Raw genomic sequence first — 19,331 nt, forward strand, 5'->3', positions numbered from 1 at the left:
GGGGTGTGCAGGAGGGGTGTGTGGGGAGGGGGGTGTGTGGGGAGGGGTGTGTGTGGGGAGGGGTGTGTATGGGGAGGGGTGTGTGGGGAGGGGTTTGTGGGGAGGGTGTGTGGGGGGAGGGGTGTGTGGGGAGGGGTGTGTTGGGAGGGGTGTGTGTGGGAGGGGTGTGTATGGGGAGGGGTCTGTGAGGAGGGGTCTGTGGGGAGGGGGGTGTGGGGAGGGGGCTGCGTGGGGAGGGGTGTGTGGGGGAGAGGTGTGTGGGGAGGGGTGTGAGGGGGGGGTGGGGCGGGGTGTGGGGGGAGTGTCGGGGGCAGGGAAGCTGGTAAGAAGAACAAGGAAGATGAGAGTAAGTCTTGTGATGTTTCCTGCAAAATTTAATTTCTTATGAAACAGTATGTGTAAAATGAGTTCTATAAAGCTCGACAATTGTTTCTTCTTTTTCTGAGAAATGAGCTTTTCATGAAAATCAAGTTACTGTTTCAATAAAAATACTCCTGAGAGCTGACGGAAACTGGAAATTCAGTGACAAGGACAGTGTCTAGGGAGTCAGCACTTTCCAAAACTCCGTCCAGGTTGGGTACACAGAAGGCCTCCAGTCCCCACCCCAGAGGGGAGGCCCCTCCCTCCTCTGAACCCCAGTGAAGCTCACGACTACATCTCTAGAAGGAAGCTCACCTTATCTTTATTGCCCCCATTTGCGGAACATGGGAGCGCAGCAGGGGCAGGAACCCCGCCCCACAGCACCACGTGGCTTAACCTTAACCGAAGACTATAGGGGCTTACAGAGAAGAGCGAGACTGAGGGCGTGTGAGACTCAGGAATGGAGGGCAAAAAGGGCGCCTGAAGAAGTTTCATTCATGCATCAAACTGCTCACAGAAGCCTGGGCTAGGTTCTAAGGATACACAGACAGCGCTCACACCCTGCTTGTAAGGCTGGGCTTGGGAGCAGACTGGTAAGCCAACAGCTTCAGTGACCCTGGCTGGAGGGGTCCCGCAGAATCAGTACTGTGCTAATGGGAAGCAGAGGAAGGAGGGGTACTTTCTGCTCACAGAGTCCAGGAGAGCTTCCCTGGACTGGGAACTTCTGAGAATGAGGAAAGGGAAAGGACAGGCCAGAGAGGAAACCACAGGCCAGGGCCAGGAGGCTGTGCAAGCCCAGAGCCTTTCAGTAGTGCTGGCTGGCTGGCCTCGAGGCCAGGTGTGTAAGGAAGCGGCGGGAGGTGGAGCTGGAAAGGTAGGCCGGGAAGGGCCTTGAAGGTCTGCACGTAGTGAGGGCTCTGTCCTGCAGGCAACGGGGGGGTTGCTGGCGCTTTCTCAGTGGAGAGGGCAGTGCGTGGTGAGAGCCTGCTCTAGGAAGATGGACTGGGCAGGTAGCTGGAGGCTGGATTGTGGGTGGAGAGAAGGGGGCACCAGCGAGGAGCCTGATGCCACACTGCAGGCGAGGAGAGATGAACGTCATGTCAGGGCGGAAAGAGAGGTGGACATCAGATTGGCCAGTCTTGGCAACAGATGGTTCATGGTAGGAAAGGGAGAGGAGGGAGGAGTTAGAGAAGACTCTGCTTTCGAGTCCAGGGGGCTGGACTCGTGGATGGCAGTGCCATTCACGGAAGCTGGGGACATGCAGTAGTGGGCAGGGGAAGACGCTGAGTGCAGGTTTGGGCATAAAGAGCTCCGGGATGGGGAGACATCCAGCAGCGCGGACCAGGATGGGATCAGGCAAGGTCAGGCTTAGACGTCAGAGAGGCAGGCTGGGCCTGGTGATTCCCCGTGTTGGAGCCCGCCCCCCTCTTCTCCGTACCTTCTCCCCTTTCATTCCAGGAAGGCCAGAGGCTCCATCAAGTCCAGGCTTTCCCTCAGGGCCCTGAGGAACATCAAGGATAATCAGCCCACAACATCTCTGAGAAGAATCAAATATGAACCCTCTTTGGAAAAGGAGGCCAGGGCTGGGAAGACCAAGTGGGTGAGGCCAGTGGGTCCAAAGCCTTGTGTCAGCCCATAGCAGAACACCTGTCCTGGCCCCAGTTCAGCCACGGCCGGCTCTGCATCTGTGGACGAGGGTCCTTCACTCTCTGGGTTGCATTTTCTCTTCTGTGGGGAGTCGGTGGCAGGGCTGGACGAGGTAGTTTCTGGGGGCCTCCCACCCCGGGCCCAGCACTGGTGCTCTACGATTCTGAGATTCTACGGGAGCCTGCATTTCCTACACTAAGATAAAGCAGCGGAACAATGTGCAGGGTGATGTTTTTCTTGGCTGCTGCTTTTTTTAAAAAATAAATTTTATTTATTTATTTTTGGCTGTGCTGGGTCTTCACTGCTGCTCGCGGGCTTTCCCTAGTTGCGACAAGCAGGGGCTACTCTTCGCTGCGGTGCACGGGCTTCTCATTGCGGTGGCTTCTCTTGTTGTGGAGCACGGGCTCAGTAGTTGTGGCACACGGGCTTAGCTGCTCTGCCGCATGTGGGATCTTCCCGGACCAGGGCTCGAACCCGTGTCTCCTGCATTGGCAGGCGGATTCTTAACCGCTGAGCCACCAGGGAAGCCTGGCTGCTGCTTCTTATGAGTCTTAGTAATGTTTCAGCCGAGGAGGAATTTGTTTACAAACGCTAGCTAGTTCCTCGCTCCCTGTCGTAAGCCTTAGCGCTGGGGTCTGCAGTCTGTACCCCCTCCCTGGCTAAAGGAAGCCCCATAGGCACGGGGGTGGGGGCAATGGCTTCAGCAGCTTACCGGGGGACCAGGTTCACCAGCAGGTCCATCTTCTCCAGGGGATCCAGGGGGTCCCATGAAAACATCAGTTCCTGGTTTTCCTGGAATCCCAGGTAACCCAGGTGGGCCTGGGGGACCTGGAGGACCCTAAAAATAGACACCTTGTTAAGAAACAGTGCAGGAGGGGACAAATATATATGTTCCATTCACTCCATTTCTGAAAACAACTCTACAAGTAGAGACTGGTATTCCTACTTAGAAGATGGGGAAACTGAGGCTTAGTGACATGATGTGACTTGCCCAAGAGCTCACACACACAGCTAATTAGGAGAAGAGCTGGGATGTGAATCCAGGTCTTTTTAAGCACATTATATCATGTTTTCTCCCCAGATGTATGTACATAATAAAAATATAATTTGTTGGAATTCTCAGAGTTGCTCTAATTTAGTTTTCTGATTGCCTGAGAGGTTAGTCCAAAACTGCCTATTGTTAACCCTTATTAAAAACATCCCTGCAGTGTACTAGTCTCTTTAGCCTCGGGCTGGGTTGGCTGATGCCACCAGCTTGGAAGTCCCAGCTGGGTCCCGCTCCACTCATCCAGTGAGTCCTGAACCCTTCCAGCCCTGTCATGATGAGCGAGCAGAAGGGCAGCCCAGTGGAGCCTTCTAGGTGGGGATTCAGCACAAGGGCTCAGAGGAAGGGATGGAGATGAGGTTGGGGCCCTGTGGACAGAGGCGTGAGATGCAGCTGAGAAGAGAGGTGCTCCCGGGGGAAATCTAGAGGGACCAGTGGGGGCCCAGCCTTGGGCAAGAGGCTGGGAGAGCAAGAGGCGCCAAAGAGGCAGAATGAGTGGTCTGGAGACGCAGGGAGGGGGCCGCCTCAGGGTAGGAAGGATTTTGAGAAGGGTCTGGAAGCCAAAGTGTGAAATGCTATCTAGAGAAGAGGCCAGCAGGTCTCTGTAATGGGTAAGGGGGTGGGGGGCAGAGCCAGGTGGTAGAGGTGAAGGTCATGGGCATACCTGCTGTGAAAGAGCCTGCTGGAGAAGGCTGCCGGGGGAAGGAGGCAAGTGGCCGAGTGGGGCTCCTGACTATAAACTAAGGCTCAGACTCACTTAAAACTGATGGAAGACGGAAATGCCAAACATACAAATATAGAGGGGAAAGGATAGTGAGTCCCAGGAGCCCACCATCAGCCGCAAGAGTTATCAACGGTGGCAACCTGCTTTCATCTGCTATCGGCCCCTGTTGTCCCTCCCTCCTGGATCCTCGTGAAGGCTGCCCCCGACACTAGGCTGTTTAACCCTTCACACTTACTCTTAACAGCTCCTCGCTGGGCACTGGGTCACCAGAGCCGACGTCCACGCCCCAGCCCAGGCTGGAGCCCTCAGCCTCCACTCCCACCTGTACAGAGAAAAAGTTCCCACGGCTTGGTTTCACCTGCTCCTCTCCAAGGACAGCTGTGTCACTGAAAGTTTTCCCACATTCTGTGGCCCTATAACTGCTGCTGCCAACTTTCCTTCTGGCTTTTTCTCCCGGTCCCCTCTACAGCTGCCCTCCTCCCTCTCCCCCTCCCTGCTGTGCGGCCAACACACAGCCAGTCCTCAAACACAGGACACTCTTTCACAGCCTCTTCTGCTGCCTTTCAAATCCCTACTCATCCTTCAAGGCCCAGTTCCATGGTCACCTTCTCCATGGAGCCCTGCCCAACCCCATTTTCAGAGAGAATTCACCTCTCCTACTCTGTGTTCCCACCAGCCACTGCGAGGGTCTGGATCTGGCAGTAGGACCACCTGACTTGAAGCTCAGCTGTGCGTGTGTTGGTCCCACTACGCTAGGACTCCTCCAGGGTCGGCCCAATCCTGAGATACCTCTGGGTGCCCAGTGTCCAGCATGAGATCTGACACTGAGAAGGCACTCATTATGTACTTGTTGAATACCATCAAATTCCTCCAAAGAACAAAAGGAAACTTCCAAAACACCTTTCTGGTACTCAGTTCCTGAAGATGGGAACCAGGCAAGGCCTAATTCAATCATCAAATAAGGAAGAGCTGGGTTAGGGGTTAGAGCTGAGTCTAGGCAGGTTGTGGCAGTGTGGGCATGTAGGTGGGAGAACGGGGGTGATGACATAAAGGTGAGGAGACGGAGGCTGTTGCCAGCATCCAAGGGATGAGGAGGTGCTGCACAGCTAGACTCGGGGGCTTCGGGACTGACTGAATTGAGGGGGGGCACTCGAGGATGTTTCCTGGCTTCTCTCTTCATGATCAGGAAGATGGGGTACCATTCCCAGAGCAGGGGAACCCTGTGGGGAGAGCAGGCCTGGGAGCATGGTGACAAGTGCAGTTTGGGATGTGCTTAGTTTGAGGGACCTGGGGGTCTTTCAGGGCACAGGATATAAATGGGATGTAAATAGTTTCTGCTCCTGGACTCTCTGAGAGAGTCCTGCTACAGGAAAGAGAACTGAGCTCTGACTGGAGGGCACTTGGGGGCAGACAGGAAGGATCCGCCTGTGGCTGTTTTGTGCATCCCCATCCCCTGCACACTGTGCATGTGACAACCCCGGGTGGGAATCTCACCGTGGGTCCAGCAGGTCCAAGGGGGTCAGGAAGCCCCTCCCCAGCTTCACCCTAAAGAGAACAAGATGTCAGTGGAACACTGGACACCCCTTCCCACTCCCCTCCTCTCTCCAGAAACTGTGCTTATTTCAAGAGGAGGCTTATGCAGGAGTTCTATATACCTAATTTGTTGAGCGTGTACTATGTGCCAGGTAAAGTTTTCCATGTATTCATTCATTTAATCCTCACCACATCCCAGAGAGAAGGTTCTACAATCCCCATTTTATACATGAATAAACAGAGAGAGGGGTGTGGCAGAGCCAGACATGAATGCCCCTCTCACCCACTGCCTTCGGTGACTCTGAGATTCAAAATGATCCAAAAGATATTCCAGAGTGGGTACTCCCATGACTGTCCCTACTGTGTTATTAAACTGTCTGCTCAGGAATTGGGGCACCCATTTCAATTCATCACAAATTCCTGACACAGGCACTTAGGGTGATCTATCTTCATTACTTATGTGCCATGATGAAATCCTGCATGTTCATCTCTCTCTTTCACCTTTCTCCCCACACCTCTCTCCCTCTCTCTCTCTTCTTGGAGCTTTTTAAAAATCTCATTGGATGGGAATTCCCTGGCGGTACAGTGGTTGGGACTCTGTGCTTCCGCTGCCGTGGCCCGGGTTCAATCCCTGGTCGGGGAACTAAGACCCCTGCAAACATGGAGAGGCCAAAAAAGAAAAATTAAAAAAAAATTTTTTTAAACATCTCATTGGAAAAGTCAGAAGCCCCCTTGATGGAAAAACCACCATGTATTAGGAACCTACCAACCCTCACAGTTCTACTACTTTAAGGCCACAACTGCCGATATTTAGGGAAGGTATTTCCTTCCAGGGTTTTTGCATGTGTCTATTTTTAAATAGTTAAGACCACCGTAGGACCACCTGACTTGAAGCTCAGTTGTGCGTGTGTTGGTCCCACTAGGCTAGGACTCCTCCAGGGTCAGCCCAGTCAGTATACTGAAGTTCATAACCAGCTTTTTTTCCACTTAGCATTATATGGTAAGTATTTTCCTCCATCATTAAATACTCCTAATAAGTATAATTTTAATAGCTGCATAATGTTCCATTATTTGAACATCCTTTAATTCAGTTAACTCCCCTATTGTTGGCTAGTTAAACTGTGTCTAGTTTTTTTCCATTATGGACAATACTGAGATTAACATCCATGTACACAAAGCCTTTTTACACAACAGACTATCTATCTCCTTTAGGATTGATTCCTAGAACAGAAGTGTCTGGGTCAACAATATGCAGTTTTATGGTGTTGATATGTGTTGATCAAGAACTTCTCAGCAGTAGTAAACCACTGACACTGTCACCAGCATAGCTGGTCTCACCAGGCCCTCACCAAGTGCCAGCTTCTGAAAGCACAAAATATAAAGGATCCAAGGACAACTGAACCAGGTTTCCCAATAAATCAATGGCAAAAAGAACAAAGTAGGTGGGAAGCAATCATAGACCAAAAGAGACTTAAGAGACACATCAACCAAACACAAAGCAGACCTTGTTTGGATGCAGATTCAAACTAAGTGCAAAAAGGCATTTTTAAATAACTAGGGTATTAGATAATATGAAGGAACCACTGTCAATTCTGTTAGATAGATAATGACATCCATTATTACCACTGATGGATGACACTGTGGCCAAGGGGAAAAAAAGGTCCCAGATCAACCTATTAACAATGCACATTAACACGTTTATGAGTTAAATGATACAGTGTTTGGGATTTGCTTTAAAATACCCCAGTCTTCCCCTTCCCTCCACTCCAAAAAGATGGCTGTAGGAGGTGGAACAGATAAAGCACGACTCGCGTAATGTTGCTGAGTGATGTGTATGTGGGGGGGTTATTATACTATTCTAAGTCCTTTTGTGAATTTTTAGAGTTTCCATAATAAAAAGTTTTAGAAAAAGAAAAAGGAAAACTGGCTCTACGTGAAGGTGCATCGCCAGCCAGTGCTGCTGCACCTGATGTGGCATCACCGTGGCGAGATGCAGTCTTGGTGTTTTGTGTGTCCCTTGGGGTGAGAAGCAGAGGAGCAGGGGGGCTGTTTAGCGAGCCCAGGGCCACAGGCATCACAGCCAGCCTGGTGGCTTCCATGTTTGTTGCCCGGTAGAGTCTCCTGGGAGCATGAGCCCCAGCACCAGGGGCTCCTCAACTGGTCTGGCAGTGAACTCGGACACCTGCAGCGGCCTAAGCTTCCCAGGTGTCTCTAAGATGAAGAAAAGGTTAAAAACCAGAGCTCTCGCTCGCTTCCTCTTTTTATAGACAGCAACACCAAGACTCACCACAAGTCAGAACCTCAGCCTCCCGGCTCCCATTCTGGGACCTCTCCACCATACCACACTCTCGGGGATGCTCTAGGGCATGAGCTCTGCAGGCCAGCACGCCTGCGTTCAAATCCCAGCCCTGCTCTTAAGGGTGTGCCACAGCAGGCAGGTTCCTTTACCTAAGTCTCACTCCCCTCACCTGGAAAATGGAGACGATTCTCCTTGTACCAGAGAGCGGTGGTGTGCATAGAATCAGATCAAGTTGGAACCCAGAGTGCTTAATAAATGTCAGTACAAAAGGCTTATTTCCAGCCCCTTGACTGTGAGTTCCTTGGGGACAGGGACGAGGTCATATTCATCTCAATCTCCAAGTGTATGGACTGAGGGCCCTGAGTTGCTATGCACTGAGTCAGGGAGAACATCAATGAGTGAATGAATAAAAAATAAAGAGACCAAGCAGTGCTTAATGACCGCCGGGCGCTGCAGCCGTGGGCATTCAGGATTCACAGCCAGCTCTCGGGTGTCCTGTCCCACAGCCCTCCCATCCCAGGTCAGCCCTGGAGCACTGTGGCCAAGGGACCACATGTCTGTAACTTGAGTCAAGGCTCTGAAAGCATGTGTGACCAAGTGTTGCTCGGGGAACTGGCAGGCCCAAGCTGGTCACCAATCGAATTCTTTCCTTTAAAAATATTGACACTTAGGGCTTCCCTGGTAGTGCAGTGGTTGGGAGTCCGCCTGCCGATGCAGGGGACACGGGTTCGTGCCCCGGTCCGGGAAGATCCCACATGCCGCAGAGCGGCTGGGCCCGTGAGCCATGGCCGCTGAGCCTGCACGTCCGAAGCCTGTGCTCCGCAACGGGAGAGGCCACAACAGTGAGAGGCCCGCGTATCGCAAAAAAAAAAAAAAAATATATATATATATATATATATATATATATAGAGAGAGAGAGAGAGAGAGAGAGAGAGAGAGAGAGAGAGAGAGAGACACTTAAATGGCAATTTAATTCCCCAGTTCACACAAGCCCATGCTGAGGACCAGCTCTGGGTTTCCCACTTCTAAAAGACAAAGTCACAGCCCTTAAGTGGTGACAACCTCACACCTGTGCATAGAACTTTCCGAACATTCCCTGACCTGCATTCTGACTTGACCTCACAGCCACCCTCTTCTACAGATGAGGAAACTGAAGCCCAAAGAAAGGGATTTGCGTGAGGTCGTACAGTTGCAACCCAAAAACTCGTGTTGGAAAGGACCTGAAGGTGACCCTCTGCCCCCTCCCCCCCACACACAAACACACCTCTGATGCTTCTATTTCCTCTACAGTCCCTGCCACGTCTTACAAGCTTCCCCACCTCCAGGATGGAATCTAATGACACTTGAGATAGGCCTTTGTATCTTCAGGCAGCTCTGCCTGTTAGAAAGCTCTCATTCCAATTAAAGAAGTGGGCAATTTGGGACACAAAGCCAGGTGCCCTAGGTTTTTACCTCTTGCTTCTTCTTCTCCACAAACTGCAGCTTCCTTGTGCGTTCCTAGGTTGGAGGACCCTCAAAAGCCCAAATTCCGCATTGTGCGAACCAAAATGAAAACCTCCCTCTAGGAAAGCCAGGAGCAGGCCCTTCCCATGCCTCTGGTCTTTCGTTTTCTCCTCTGTAAGACCAGCCAAGTCAAATCTTCATGCCTCTACGCAAAGTGAAATCTTCACTTACCGGAGGGACTCCTCTTTCAGGAGCTACTGTGGGTATGGGAAGCGGGGGCCCCTCAGGGAGAGCGCCACCCAACTCTTCTGCCCCAGCCGTGGGAAGGGACTGCTCTGTTGTGGCTGCTGCTAAGTCTTCATCACCAGGACCCTGAGAAGCCAAACCAACACGATGAATCAAGTCACCTCACCCATGATGCAATGTGCACACTGCTGCTGGGGAGTTTCGTTGACTTTCCTTTCAGTGGCACTAGCCCAATTTCAAAGCACTTCCCTACCTACAACTGTCATTACACCCAACACACTCACAGAAGCACAGACTCATAATCCCCTTCTGAAACATGCATCTCCTCTAAACCCCCTCCCCAGTCATGGTGCTTACTGCCTCTCACCCCAGCAATGCTGTCTAACTTTGGACCACATTCCGAGAAAGTTCTCCTTGGACAAAGATGGGGGTAGAGGGTCAGGACAAAGCCTGCTCCCCTGACCCCCTCTGCTCTGCTCCTTCAGTTACATCCTGCCTCCCTCCGGTTGGTGCCGACCCAGATAAATGCTCTAACGAAGCTGCCTGTGCACTTGGCTCTGGGAAGGCCGGCAACAGCTCCTGTCTCGTGACCCTGACCTCTCTCCCCACTGTGAGCCAGAGAGGATGCTAGGAGACACTTACGGAAGTGACTACTTGCTTGGGGGCCGCTGTGGGTGTGAGGGGAACCAGGCCATCAGTGGGGAACCCGCTGGCCTCCTCTTCCGCAAAAGTGCTGAGGGGCACTTTTGCTGTAGCTATTGTTAAGCTTTCTTCACTGATTGGACCCTGAAATGAAATTGGCATAAGGGATCGTGACACTTCATCCACACCCCTGGTTGGTGGGTGTGTGATTATGGGGAGGAACCTGCTGAGGCCATCACATACCTCTCAGGTCGTCCCCTCCCTGCCCCGGAGTACCCTCCAGCACACCTCTGCCACGTGCTTTGGCCCAAACCTGCGCATCCTCAGGAACTGGCACTCCCTACCTCCGCAGGAAGCCCTTCTGTCTCCAGACAGCTCTGCTAGTTAAGTTCTAGTTTCTGTTGAGTAAAGACTTGGTAGAACTGGGACCTGAACCCTAGTTTTCTCAGCCTGTGACAAGGGATTTGCCTTTAAAGAAGAAGGAAAGGTAAGGAGGGAGGGAAGAGAGATGAAGGAGTAGAGAAGAGAAGAGGAAGAAGAAGCAGGAGAAGGTGGTGGTGACGATTTGTTAATTACAATAATCCATGTAACTGCCAAGTGGCCTTGGGAGCCCCGTCACCTGGCCAGGGCACACCTTCCCCACTGTAAGGTTTCCTTGTCTGGACATTAGACCAGAGGTGAAGGGCTGGGAGTGAATGTGTGGAATGATCTCAAAGGCCAGTGTTGACATGTGATGGCCTGACAAGCCCCTCGTTTCACTCACTCAGCAAACATCTACTGAGTCCCCAGCATCAGCCGGGATGAAGACAGATCAGTGAGCAAGACGTATGTGATCCCTGGCCTCACAGAGCCTCCAGCCTGGAAGGGAGCCAGTTGTGATGAGGCCTTCCGAGGAGTCGTTTGGGGTACTGTGAATGTGTCTAATGGGGAGACTTCACAGCCTGGGAGGCACCTCCCTGATGAAGCGGTGTTTGAGCTGAACTCTAAAGGATAAGCAGGAATTAAAGGAGGGAAGAAGGAGAAGGAAAAGGTTCCAGGCAGAGAGGGGAGGGTGTGGGAAGATTCTAAGGCAAGAAGGAAATAGGTATGCTCAAGAAACTGAAAGGCCAGTGAGGCTGGAGCACCAAGAGCAGGGACAGTGGCCCAAGATGTGGACCTAGAGGCTGGCGAGGCCAGACCCTGCAAGCCTTGGAGGCCAGGTGCGGGAGCGGGGTCTGCAGTGAGGACAATGGTCCACAGAGGGCTGCCCCCACCAGGAGGAGCCGGGGGCAGAGAGGATGGAGGAGGCCAGGAAGGGCCTTAACCATTGCCCGGGCTGGGGATGTGGTGTCTCGGTACAGGGGGCTGGCGTTGGAGAAGGGTAGAAGGAGGCAGATCTGTGATGTGCTGGGGTAGAAAAATCAAAAAGACTTGACATGTGACAGACGTGGAAGTAAGGAAGAGGGAAGAGAATTCTGGATTAGGCAGCTGGGGGATGATGGTTCCATCATCTGAGATGGGAACACAAAAGGAGTGGAGACAGGAGTCTAGGTTTGAATCTGTTGAGTCTGTCCTAGGATACTTGCATCCTGTCTTCAGGAGTTGGGAGCAGTGTCTCCGTGAGGCCTGAGGAGAGGGCTGAGAAGGCCTGGCCATGCCCTTGGACCCCGCCAGGGCCTGCCTGCACCTGGACCCTCCACTGAGCTCTGAGAACCTGTGCTTGCACCCAGAAACGGGCATGGCGGTGCCTGCCATCACCTCCTCCACTCACACCCAGCACTCCTCCACCCCGGCTCCCGAGCCCTGCATCAGCCTGCTCTGTCCCCACGCCTCCAGGGCCCACAGTACACTCACCAGGCACTGGAAGACTCCACCTCTGAGGGAGTATTTGGTCAGAGAGGTGTCCCCTCCCCATTCAGGTTCTTCTGGATTTGCTGAACAGAATGGAGACCGGCCCCCTGAGAAGGCCAGGATCCGCTCCCAGCTGTGACCTCAACTTTCCAGCACGTTATACTCCTTACCAAAGTGAGCCCTTCCCCAGGGTCCTGAGTGGGCATGGAGAGGGTCAGTCCCCCGGTGGGCACACTGCTGGCCTCTGCTTCCCCGGCACTGCTGACGGGCACCTCGGCCTCCCCTGCTGCTGTCGCTGCTGAACCTTCTTCGTTATCTGGACCCTGAATAGGAAGACGTCACAAAGGGGCCCCATCACTGATCCGCTGCGCTGTGGCCAGGGGAAGCTAAAACTGCCCTCCCCGAGGTTACTGATCATTGTGGTGACAGGTCCAATAGATGCTTCCCAGGCCTTTACTCACTGGGACTCTTGGCAGGAGGTGACATCGTTGGCCACTCCCAGAGCAAGAAAACACCACCCCTGACCCAGACCTAGACACAGCCTCCAAACCCACCACCCTCCCCCCAAGGCTTGCTTCCCCCAGTCTTTCTAAGATCCTACTGTGACTACATCACTTCCTGCTTTAATACCCTTCATCCCACATATTGCATTGATATACGATATTTGCTTTTCTCTTTCTGACTTAATTCACTCTGACTTCTGTATATACAGCAGAAACTAACACAACATTGTAAAGCAACTATACTCCAATAAAAAAATTTTTAAATAAATAAGTAAAAATGAGAGCAAAAAATATTTTTTAATAAATAAGTAAAAATGAGAGCAAAAATAAATAAAAGTTATATATTATTTAAAGGAAAATGAGCTAAGATCAAATAATTGAGTTTAAGGTCACTCATGCTTTACTGGAAGCTGAAATTAAAGAGCATGTATAAAATCTGGAAAAAAAAAAAAACACCCTTCAGTGACTTCCCATTTCTGCTGGACACTCAGGCTCCGTCTCACGGCGTCCACGGTCTCAGAGGCTTCTCTAGCCACATTTCCCCTCCCCATTGCTCACGCCGGGCCCCACAGCCATGCTGCGCTTGTTTAGGTCTGTGTGTGCTCCTGTTGATGCCTCCAGGCCTCTGCTCCTTCTGGCTCACCTCCCAAACACACGTCTCACCCCATCACTTCTAAGCATCCCCCTGGTCTCGCCTTCAGCCTCCTTTCCCCAGGAAGGCTTCCTGGTCCCCCGAGTCTGGGCTCTGGGCCCCTTTTGATGCTCCCCTGTGCCTCTATTGTCCCTCTTCCCTCTCTGTTCCCAGGAGCTGGGTCTATCCTATTCACCTGGAGCCCAGCACAGCACTCCACAAACACCTGCTGAATGAGTCAACAGAGGCCTCGGCCTCCAAATCAGTGTCTACTGGGACTCGGCCCCACAAGGATGTCACTCTGTCCTTTGCAAAGAGGTGAGGAAGGCCAGTGACTGCTCCCACCCGAGCCGCAACCAAACTCCAGAAGCAAGTGAAGCGGAGCATGTGCTCTGAGCTAATTACCAGAGTGACCCCTTCCCCAGGGTGCTCGGTGGACATGGAGAGGGTCAGTCCCTCGGTGGGCACACTGCCGGCCTCTGCTTCCCTGGCAGTGCTGATGGACACCTCGGCCTCCCCAGCTGCTGCTGTTGCTGCCAAACCTTCTTCCATATGTGGACCCTGGGAACAAAGGCATCACTAGGGACCCCGTCACTTGCCCATGCCCCCGATCAAGGTGGCTGTGGCTGGAGAAGCCTGACTGCCTGTGTCCTCCGGCCGCTTGCATTTCTGTAGCTTCTTTCCTCAAGGCACTTTGTTATCTGTGATGTTACCCCAGCTCCACAACAGTCCCACAATCCCTGTGGCAGGAGAGACTGCAAGGCACATGTGTCTCCCATGTGATTCCAAGCATCTGTTTGCCACACCAGTGACTGGGAGATCAGTGCCTCCTGAGACACATATAGCTACGCCTCCTGCTATAGCGCCAGACACTTCAATCTAGACCTGTCTTCCTCCCTGTGACCTCCCCTACGTGCGCATCCAGGAGCCATAAGAACAGGGCAAGTGTCTTCGTCCATGATGGTGCTTCAGAGGTACGCAGGCAGCAACCCCGCCCTCCTCAGCCTTCTCCAGACTGGACACCCCCCCTCTTTCCCTGTGACTCAGTTTCTGCGGGAAATTCACAGGCAGATTCTCTGAAGGTTACACAGCAGATGCAGGAAATGGCAACAGAGAGCAGCTTTGGCTGTTGATGTCACCAAACCGACTGTTTTATCTGTTTCACAAAGGTTTGTTTTTTAAAAAAATTTGGGTGGGGTTTTGCTTCGTTTTGCTGCAAAAAGTAGTTCTTTGGGTTTTTTTTTTTTGTTTTTCAGCCACACCTCATGGCTTGCGGGATCGACCAGGGATTGAACCCTGGCCCCGGCAGTGAAAGCCTGGAATCCCAACCACTAGGCCACCAGGGAACCCCCCAAAAATGTAGTTCTTTTGGATACTAAAAACACTAGGCTGATCAGAGTTAGACATATTTCTTTGCTGAAGGACTTCTCAGAGCCTTCTCTGTGAGAAGAATACAGAGTGGATCATTCCCCAAACTTACTGGTCTACAGAACCATTTTTCCATATAACATCAAATCCTTACAGAATTACTGTCCCCCCAAAACAGAGAAAAGATGGTATCATAGGATTTTAAAATGAGATTTTTTTTTCTGACTCAATGTCAGCTAAAGCCCCAAAGTACAATTCCATAAGCCTCAGGTAAACTCCGTGTTCTAAAAAAAGGATCCAGACGACTTACATGGGACAGGCAAAGAGAATGAAATGGAATCAGTTCTATCAGCATTCGCCCACCACCTGCCTTCGGCTATGTAAGAAAAGGTAAAGAATTCATTTAGGGGTTGAGTGCTTAGAGACTTTTGTAAGAATTCCTTTGGAGACAATTTTCTGTGTGCTGTGGCTCCCCACTGGCCCCCACCACAAACCATTTGGTGAGCTGGGTATGTAGTGTTTGGACTTTGGGAGGCAAAGGGACTGGGGTTTGATTCCCTCTAGGGAACTACCAAAGGCAAAAGCAGGGAGCCATCCAGACTGAGTCAAGAGAGAGAGGCAGAGATATCTGCTCTGCAGTTGTTTTCCTAGTGAATGACTGATATGACCCTTCCAAAGGGAGCCAGCTAAAGCCATCTGGAGACGGACTCCCACCCAAAGGGCCCCCTAGAGGATCAGGGTGACCAGCACAGGGTGGAAGCCCAGGCGGAAGTTAAAAGGCCAAAAATGGACTTGGGTCCTAGATTCCCTGCAGGAGGACCTGTAAGGAATCACAAAAGCCCCCGTGAGAGAATGTTCCAGCAGCCAGATATCTTCCCCACAAAAGGCCCAGATCACTGTCTGACCAGCCACATAAAACTACGTCGTGGGGCTTCCCTGGTGGCGCAGTGGTTGAGAGTCCGCCTGCCGATGCAGGGGACACGGGTTCGTGCCCCGGTCCGGGAAGATCCCACATGCCGCGGAGCGGCTGGGCCCGTGAGCCATGGCCGCTCAGCCTGAGCGTCCGGAGCCTGTGCTCTGCAACGGGAGAGGCCACAACAGTGAGAGGCCCACGTACCGCAAAAAAAAAAAACAAAAAAACTGTGTCGTTTTCTCCAGGTGGGCCAGACTTTCAGGTCGGGGGGGAGTGATGAGAGGGAGGAGAAAGAAGTAAGAAAACAGAGAGGAAATATCCCTAACCATGCTTCCTTCCCTGCCTGGCTCCTGGTTATATTTGTATTTTTATTGAATTTTTGATATTATGCTGCAGGGATTTTGGAAATACCTGTGAAAATAGGTTGTTACCAGATAGTAACTGGAAGAGGAGAGAAGTGTCTTGAGTTTTCACCCCAGGATAGGGGAAAGAATGAGCTGACACAAGGTTTTTAGCAGAGGCCACAGGTGAGAAACATAATTTGCTTTAATTTGGCACCCTCCCTGTGTCCAGCATTGAAACAACTGGCTTTGCAAATGTAAAAGCCAATTACCAAGCAATAGAGCAAACACACCTGCAATTAATCTCATTCTCTCTTGAAGGGGCTCAAAGGGCAGAAGAGGCTGTGCATCTTCACAACAAGAGGGATTGAGAACCCAGCATGCATCTCCCGGCAGGTTTGAGGACCTGCCTCTCCTCCCCTGTCCTGGTGCATCCCTGGGGAGACTCTGGGGCCCTGGGACTCCCACCTTCTCTGTACCAGCAGGAGGGAGGCAGTCTCCCTGATATTCAATTAAAACCCTTGTGACTCTCTATGGTGCCCAAGACAAGTCACCATCAAGTCTGAAATAAGCAAGCAAATGTACTACTGACTCAGACGAAATTTACCATTCACTTACCTCTTCAGTGACATGAAGGGAGGCCCCATCCCCCGAGCCAGTGTCAGTAATGGGGGAACCATCCACAGTATCAACTGTCTCCAGTGTGTCATTCAGGATCTCACCAGACCCTACAGGAAGCAGGCATTTTGCACTTAATAACTGCATTTTGCAAATGAAAAAGAATGTGGTCTCTCTTCACCTATGACTTGAAAAGATGTCCATAATACAGGATTAAGAGGGAAAAAATGTTGCAGAAAATCGGACAACGAAAGGCAGTATTACGTGGTGGTTTCGATCACAGGCTCTGGCACCAACTATAGGGTGAGAACACTGCTTTGCCGCTTACTAGGAGTGTGACCTGTGGCAAGGCATTTACCCTGTGGCTCAGGTTCCTTGCCTATAAAGAGGGGATCATAATTCCTATCTCCTAGGGTCATTTTGAGGATTATGTGTTACAAGGATTAATTAAACTAATGCAAGAAAGGCACTGAGGACAGTGCCTGACATATAGTTAGCAAGGGATAAATGTTCATTGTCAGTGTGGTTCTACATTTGTAAAAGGAAGAAAAACTATATATGAGAATACACGTTTTATTATCATTATATATATTATCATTATATAATTAATATATTAATTATTATATATAACATATAAAATATATAGATAATTATGTATATATGTGTATGCAGATAAACCACACATACTAGGCTAAACCACAGCACTTAACAGTATTGGTTTCTTCCAGAGGACATCAGAGGAAACTATTTTTTTGATTCATACAACTCGGCATTGATTGAACTGTTACCACAAGCACATATTTCTTTGGCAATTTAAAAAAACAAATGGAGTCCTAAAGCAAAGAAAAAGACATTATACTAACATGAATGCCTGCCTGTTACAGGCTGGGCTGCAGGCTAAGCACATCCCACGCACTGCCTCCTGGAAGTCTCCGGCTGGCCCATCTGTCCTACCCACAAGCACCTCCATACCACCTCGCAGCAGGTGGGCAGAACCAAGGCAGGAATCCTACGTTTTCAGTATCCCCACTGTCACCCCACGGTGTGTGTCCTGCTCTGATCTGCACACTAGCACCTTGTGATTATTAACCCCGTTTTGCAGAGAAGGAACAAGGTCCCACATAAGAGGCTGCGAGGGGCCTGAAGCCAGCCCTTTCTACACACACTGTGCTCATGCACGTCCCATGGTAAGGACACTGTCGAGGGGGAGGTGATGAACTATTCAAGGGACCTTGTGCCCACATGCACTTAAAAGACTGAATGCCCAGCAGTGGTCAGTCTCTCACTGCTCTCTCGTCCTCCCTGATCTGATCACCAGGGGGTGCTGTGCTAGCAGGCAGAGGGACCCCAGGCCTCTGAGTCCCCACCCCTTGGAGGACCGAGTTTTGGGGGGGGGGGACCAAGGTCCTACGCCAAGATGGTGTCAGGGACCCTTGGGATAAAACTCCTGGGAGGCTTTCCCTAGCCAGGGACAGGGCTCGGGGTTCAACCCCTTCCTCCTCACTGAGCTGTCTGCTCAACAAGAATGAGGATCTCTAGCCAGCTCTGCTGTTTCTGCTTGGCCTTCTGTCTGCCACAGAAGTAATCTGGCACATGCCGGGGAACAGGCAAGCTGTGCTTAGTCTGGGTCCCGCCTCCTATGCACTCACCCCTCAGTCTAGGGGAGGCCCTCGTCTCCTGGCCCTGCAGCCTCTGCCCCCTCCTAGCCCCTCTCTCTGAGATCCTAATTCCCCCCAGGAGAGCAGCATGTGCCATTCACAAACCACTTCCACACCCGCAGCCACAGCATTCAGTCCTCTCATCCAGCCGGGAGGCAGGGGTTGTGAATGCTCGCAGTGGACGCCGGAGGAATCCAAAGCTTGGAAATGCTGAGCAACTTGCCCACGCCCGACAGCAAAGAGGTGTCTGAGCAGGGTTTTTGTCCAAAGGGTCTCATCCAGCGGTCTTTCCACGGCTACACCCTGCCTCCTTGCTGGTATTGTAACTTTATTAAATTATTATACAATTGTTTTCTATTCAGTACTATATACCTTCTCTCACAGACAGACTTCCCAAGTTTAGTTGTTAAAATAATATTCATTTACTGAGGGCAGAAGTAAAAGGAATAATGATGCATAGGATTGTAGAAGACAAAATACCGAAGTACAAGAGAAAATAAAAGCCACCTACAACCTACCACCAGAGATGACCACTCACAGCATTCTGTTGTGTATTATTCTAACACACACACACACACACACACACACACACACACAGTGCTCTACATGGTTATATATAAATAGATATAAATAACATATATTCAAATTTAGGGTCACAGCACACATACAGTTTTGAAAGCTGCTTTTCTTGTGGAGTACACCATGATCATGTCTCTGGGTCATTAAATTTTCTGTGTCACCAATTCCAGGGCTGTACATGTGAATGTGGGCAGTCTGGGTTGTTTTTGACCTTGTACCTAAATCTCAGTGCTCTGGCGTTGGCTGTAACTTCAGTTTGAATGGTTACCCCTCTGATAAAGGGCAGAAAATGCAGGCCGATCTCCGGCCATGCTGCTGCCTGGGGGATCCCGTCAGATCCTGTGCAATTGCTTCTGCCAGGGCTCCTCTGTATGGCTGGGCAGGGGTGAGAGCCCTGGATGGGTAGTCAGGAGGCCAGCACTGCCCCCAGGGCCTGCCAATGACCTCCTGGGTGTCTGCCCCTCTTTGGCCATCAGTTAGTTTCCCACATGTGCCAACAGGAGTTTAGATGGCCTGATCCTCAGAGAGTCGGTGAGTTTGTGGCCAAGGCCGGAAAGAGTAGGGATTCTGGAGTCAGGCCTGGGCGCTGGCTCAGTCCCACCACTCACTAGCTGTGTGACTGTGGGCACATCACTCACCTTTCCAAGCATCAGTTTTTCCATCTGTAAAATCCTAGCTAATACTAGCGACTAGTAGACATGTTGTCAGGATTGGAGGGAAAGTATGTAAACACTTGGCACACAGTAGGTATTTAATAAGCAGCCACAATTATCACAAGCTTTTCACACCCCAGGCCCTTCTGGAGGGGTGGAGTCTGGGGGTTAAAAGTTCTGGCATCCAAGATTAAACACCGGCTTTGCCATTTAGGAGCCGTGGAGCCTCGGCTGGGTGACATAACCTCTCTGTGACTCGATTTCCCCATCTTGTTTGGGAAATGAGGGTGATTATAGT

At 51.2% G+C, this 19,331-nt stretch overlaps 1 protein-coding gene across 2 annotated transcripts in view; it reads right to left on the reverse strand.

Moving 5' to 3' along the window:
* Positions 1-19,331, reverse strand: part of COL15A1 (collagen type XV alpha 1 chain) — a 106,326-nt gene that overhangs the window by 44,161 nt on the left and 42,834 nt on the right. For both annotated transcript variants that reach the window (XM_027105384.1, XM_027105386.1), the window contains 9 exons: positions 16,144-16,253; positions 13,309-13,464; positions 11,940-12,092; positions 9,940-10,083; positions 9,283-9,423; positions 5,271-5,321; positions 4,012-4,098; positions 2,720-2,845; positions 1,799-1,861 (listed from right to left, as the gene is read on the reverse strand). In XM_027105384.1, the coding sequence (XP_026961185.1) occupies positions 1,799-1,861; positions 2,720-2,845; positions 4,012-4,098; positions 5,271-5,321; positions 9,283-9,423; positions 9,940-10,083; positions 11,940-12,092; positions 13,309-13,464; positions 16,144-16,253 (1,031 nt within the window). The remainder of the gene's footprint in view (positions 1-1,798; positions 1,862-2,719; positions 2,846-4,011; positions 4,099-5,270; positions 5,322-9,282; positions 9,424-9,939; positions 10,084-11,939; positions 12,093-13,308; positions 13,465-16,143; positions 16,254-19,331) is intronic.

Source organism: Aethalodelphis obliquidens, unplaced genomic scaffold (genome assembly GCF_003676395.1).
Source record: "Aethalodelphis obliquidens isolate GAN/ISIS:26980383/991018 unplaced genomic scaffold, ASM367639v1 scaffold7, whole genome shotgun sequence".
NCBI lineage: Eukaryota > Metazoa > Chordata > Mammalia > Artiodactyla > Delphinidae > Aethalodelphis > Aethalodelphis obliquidens.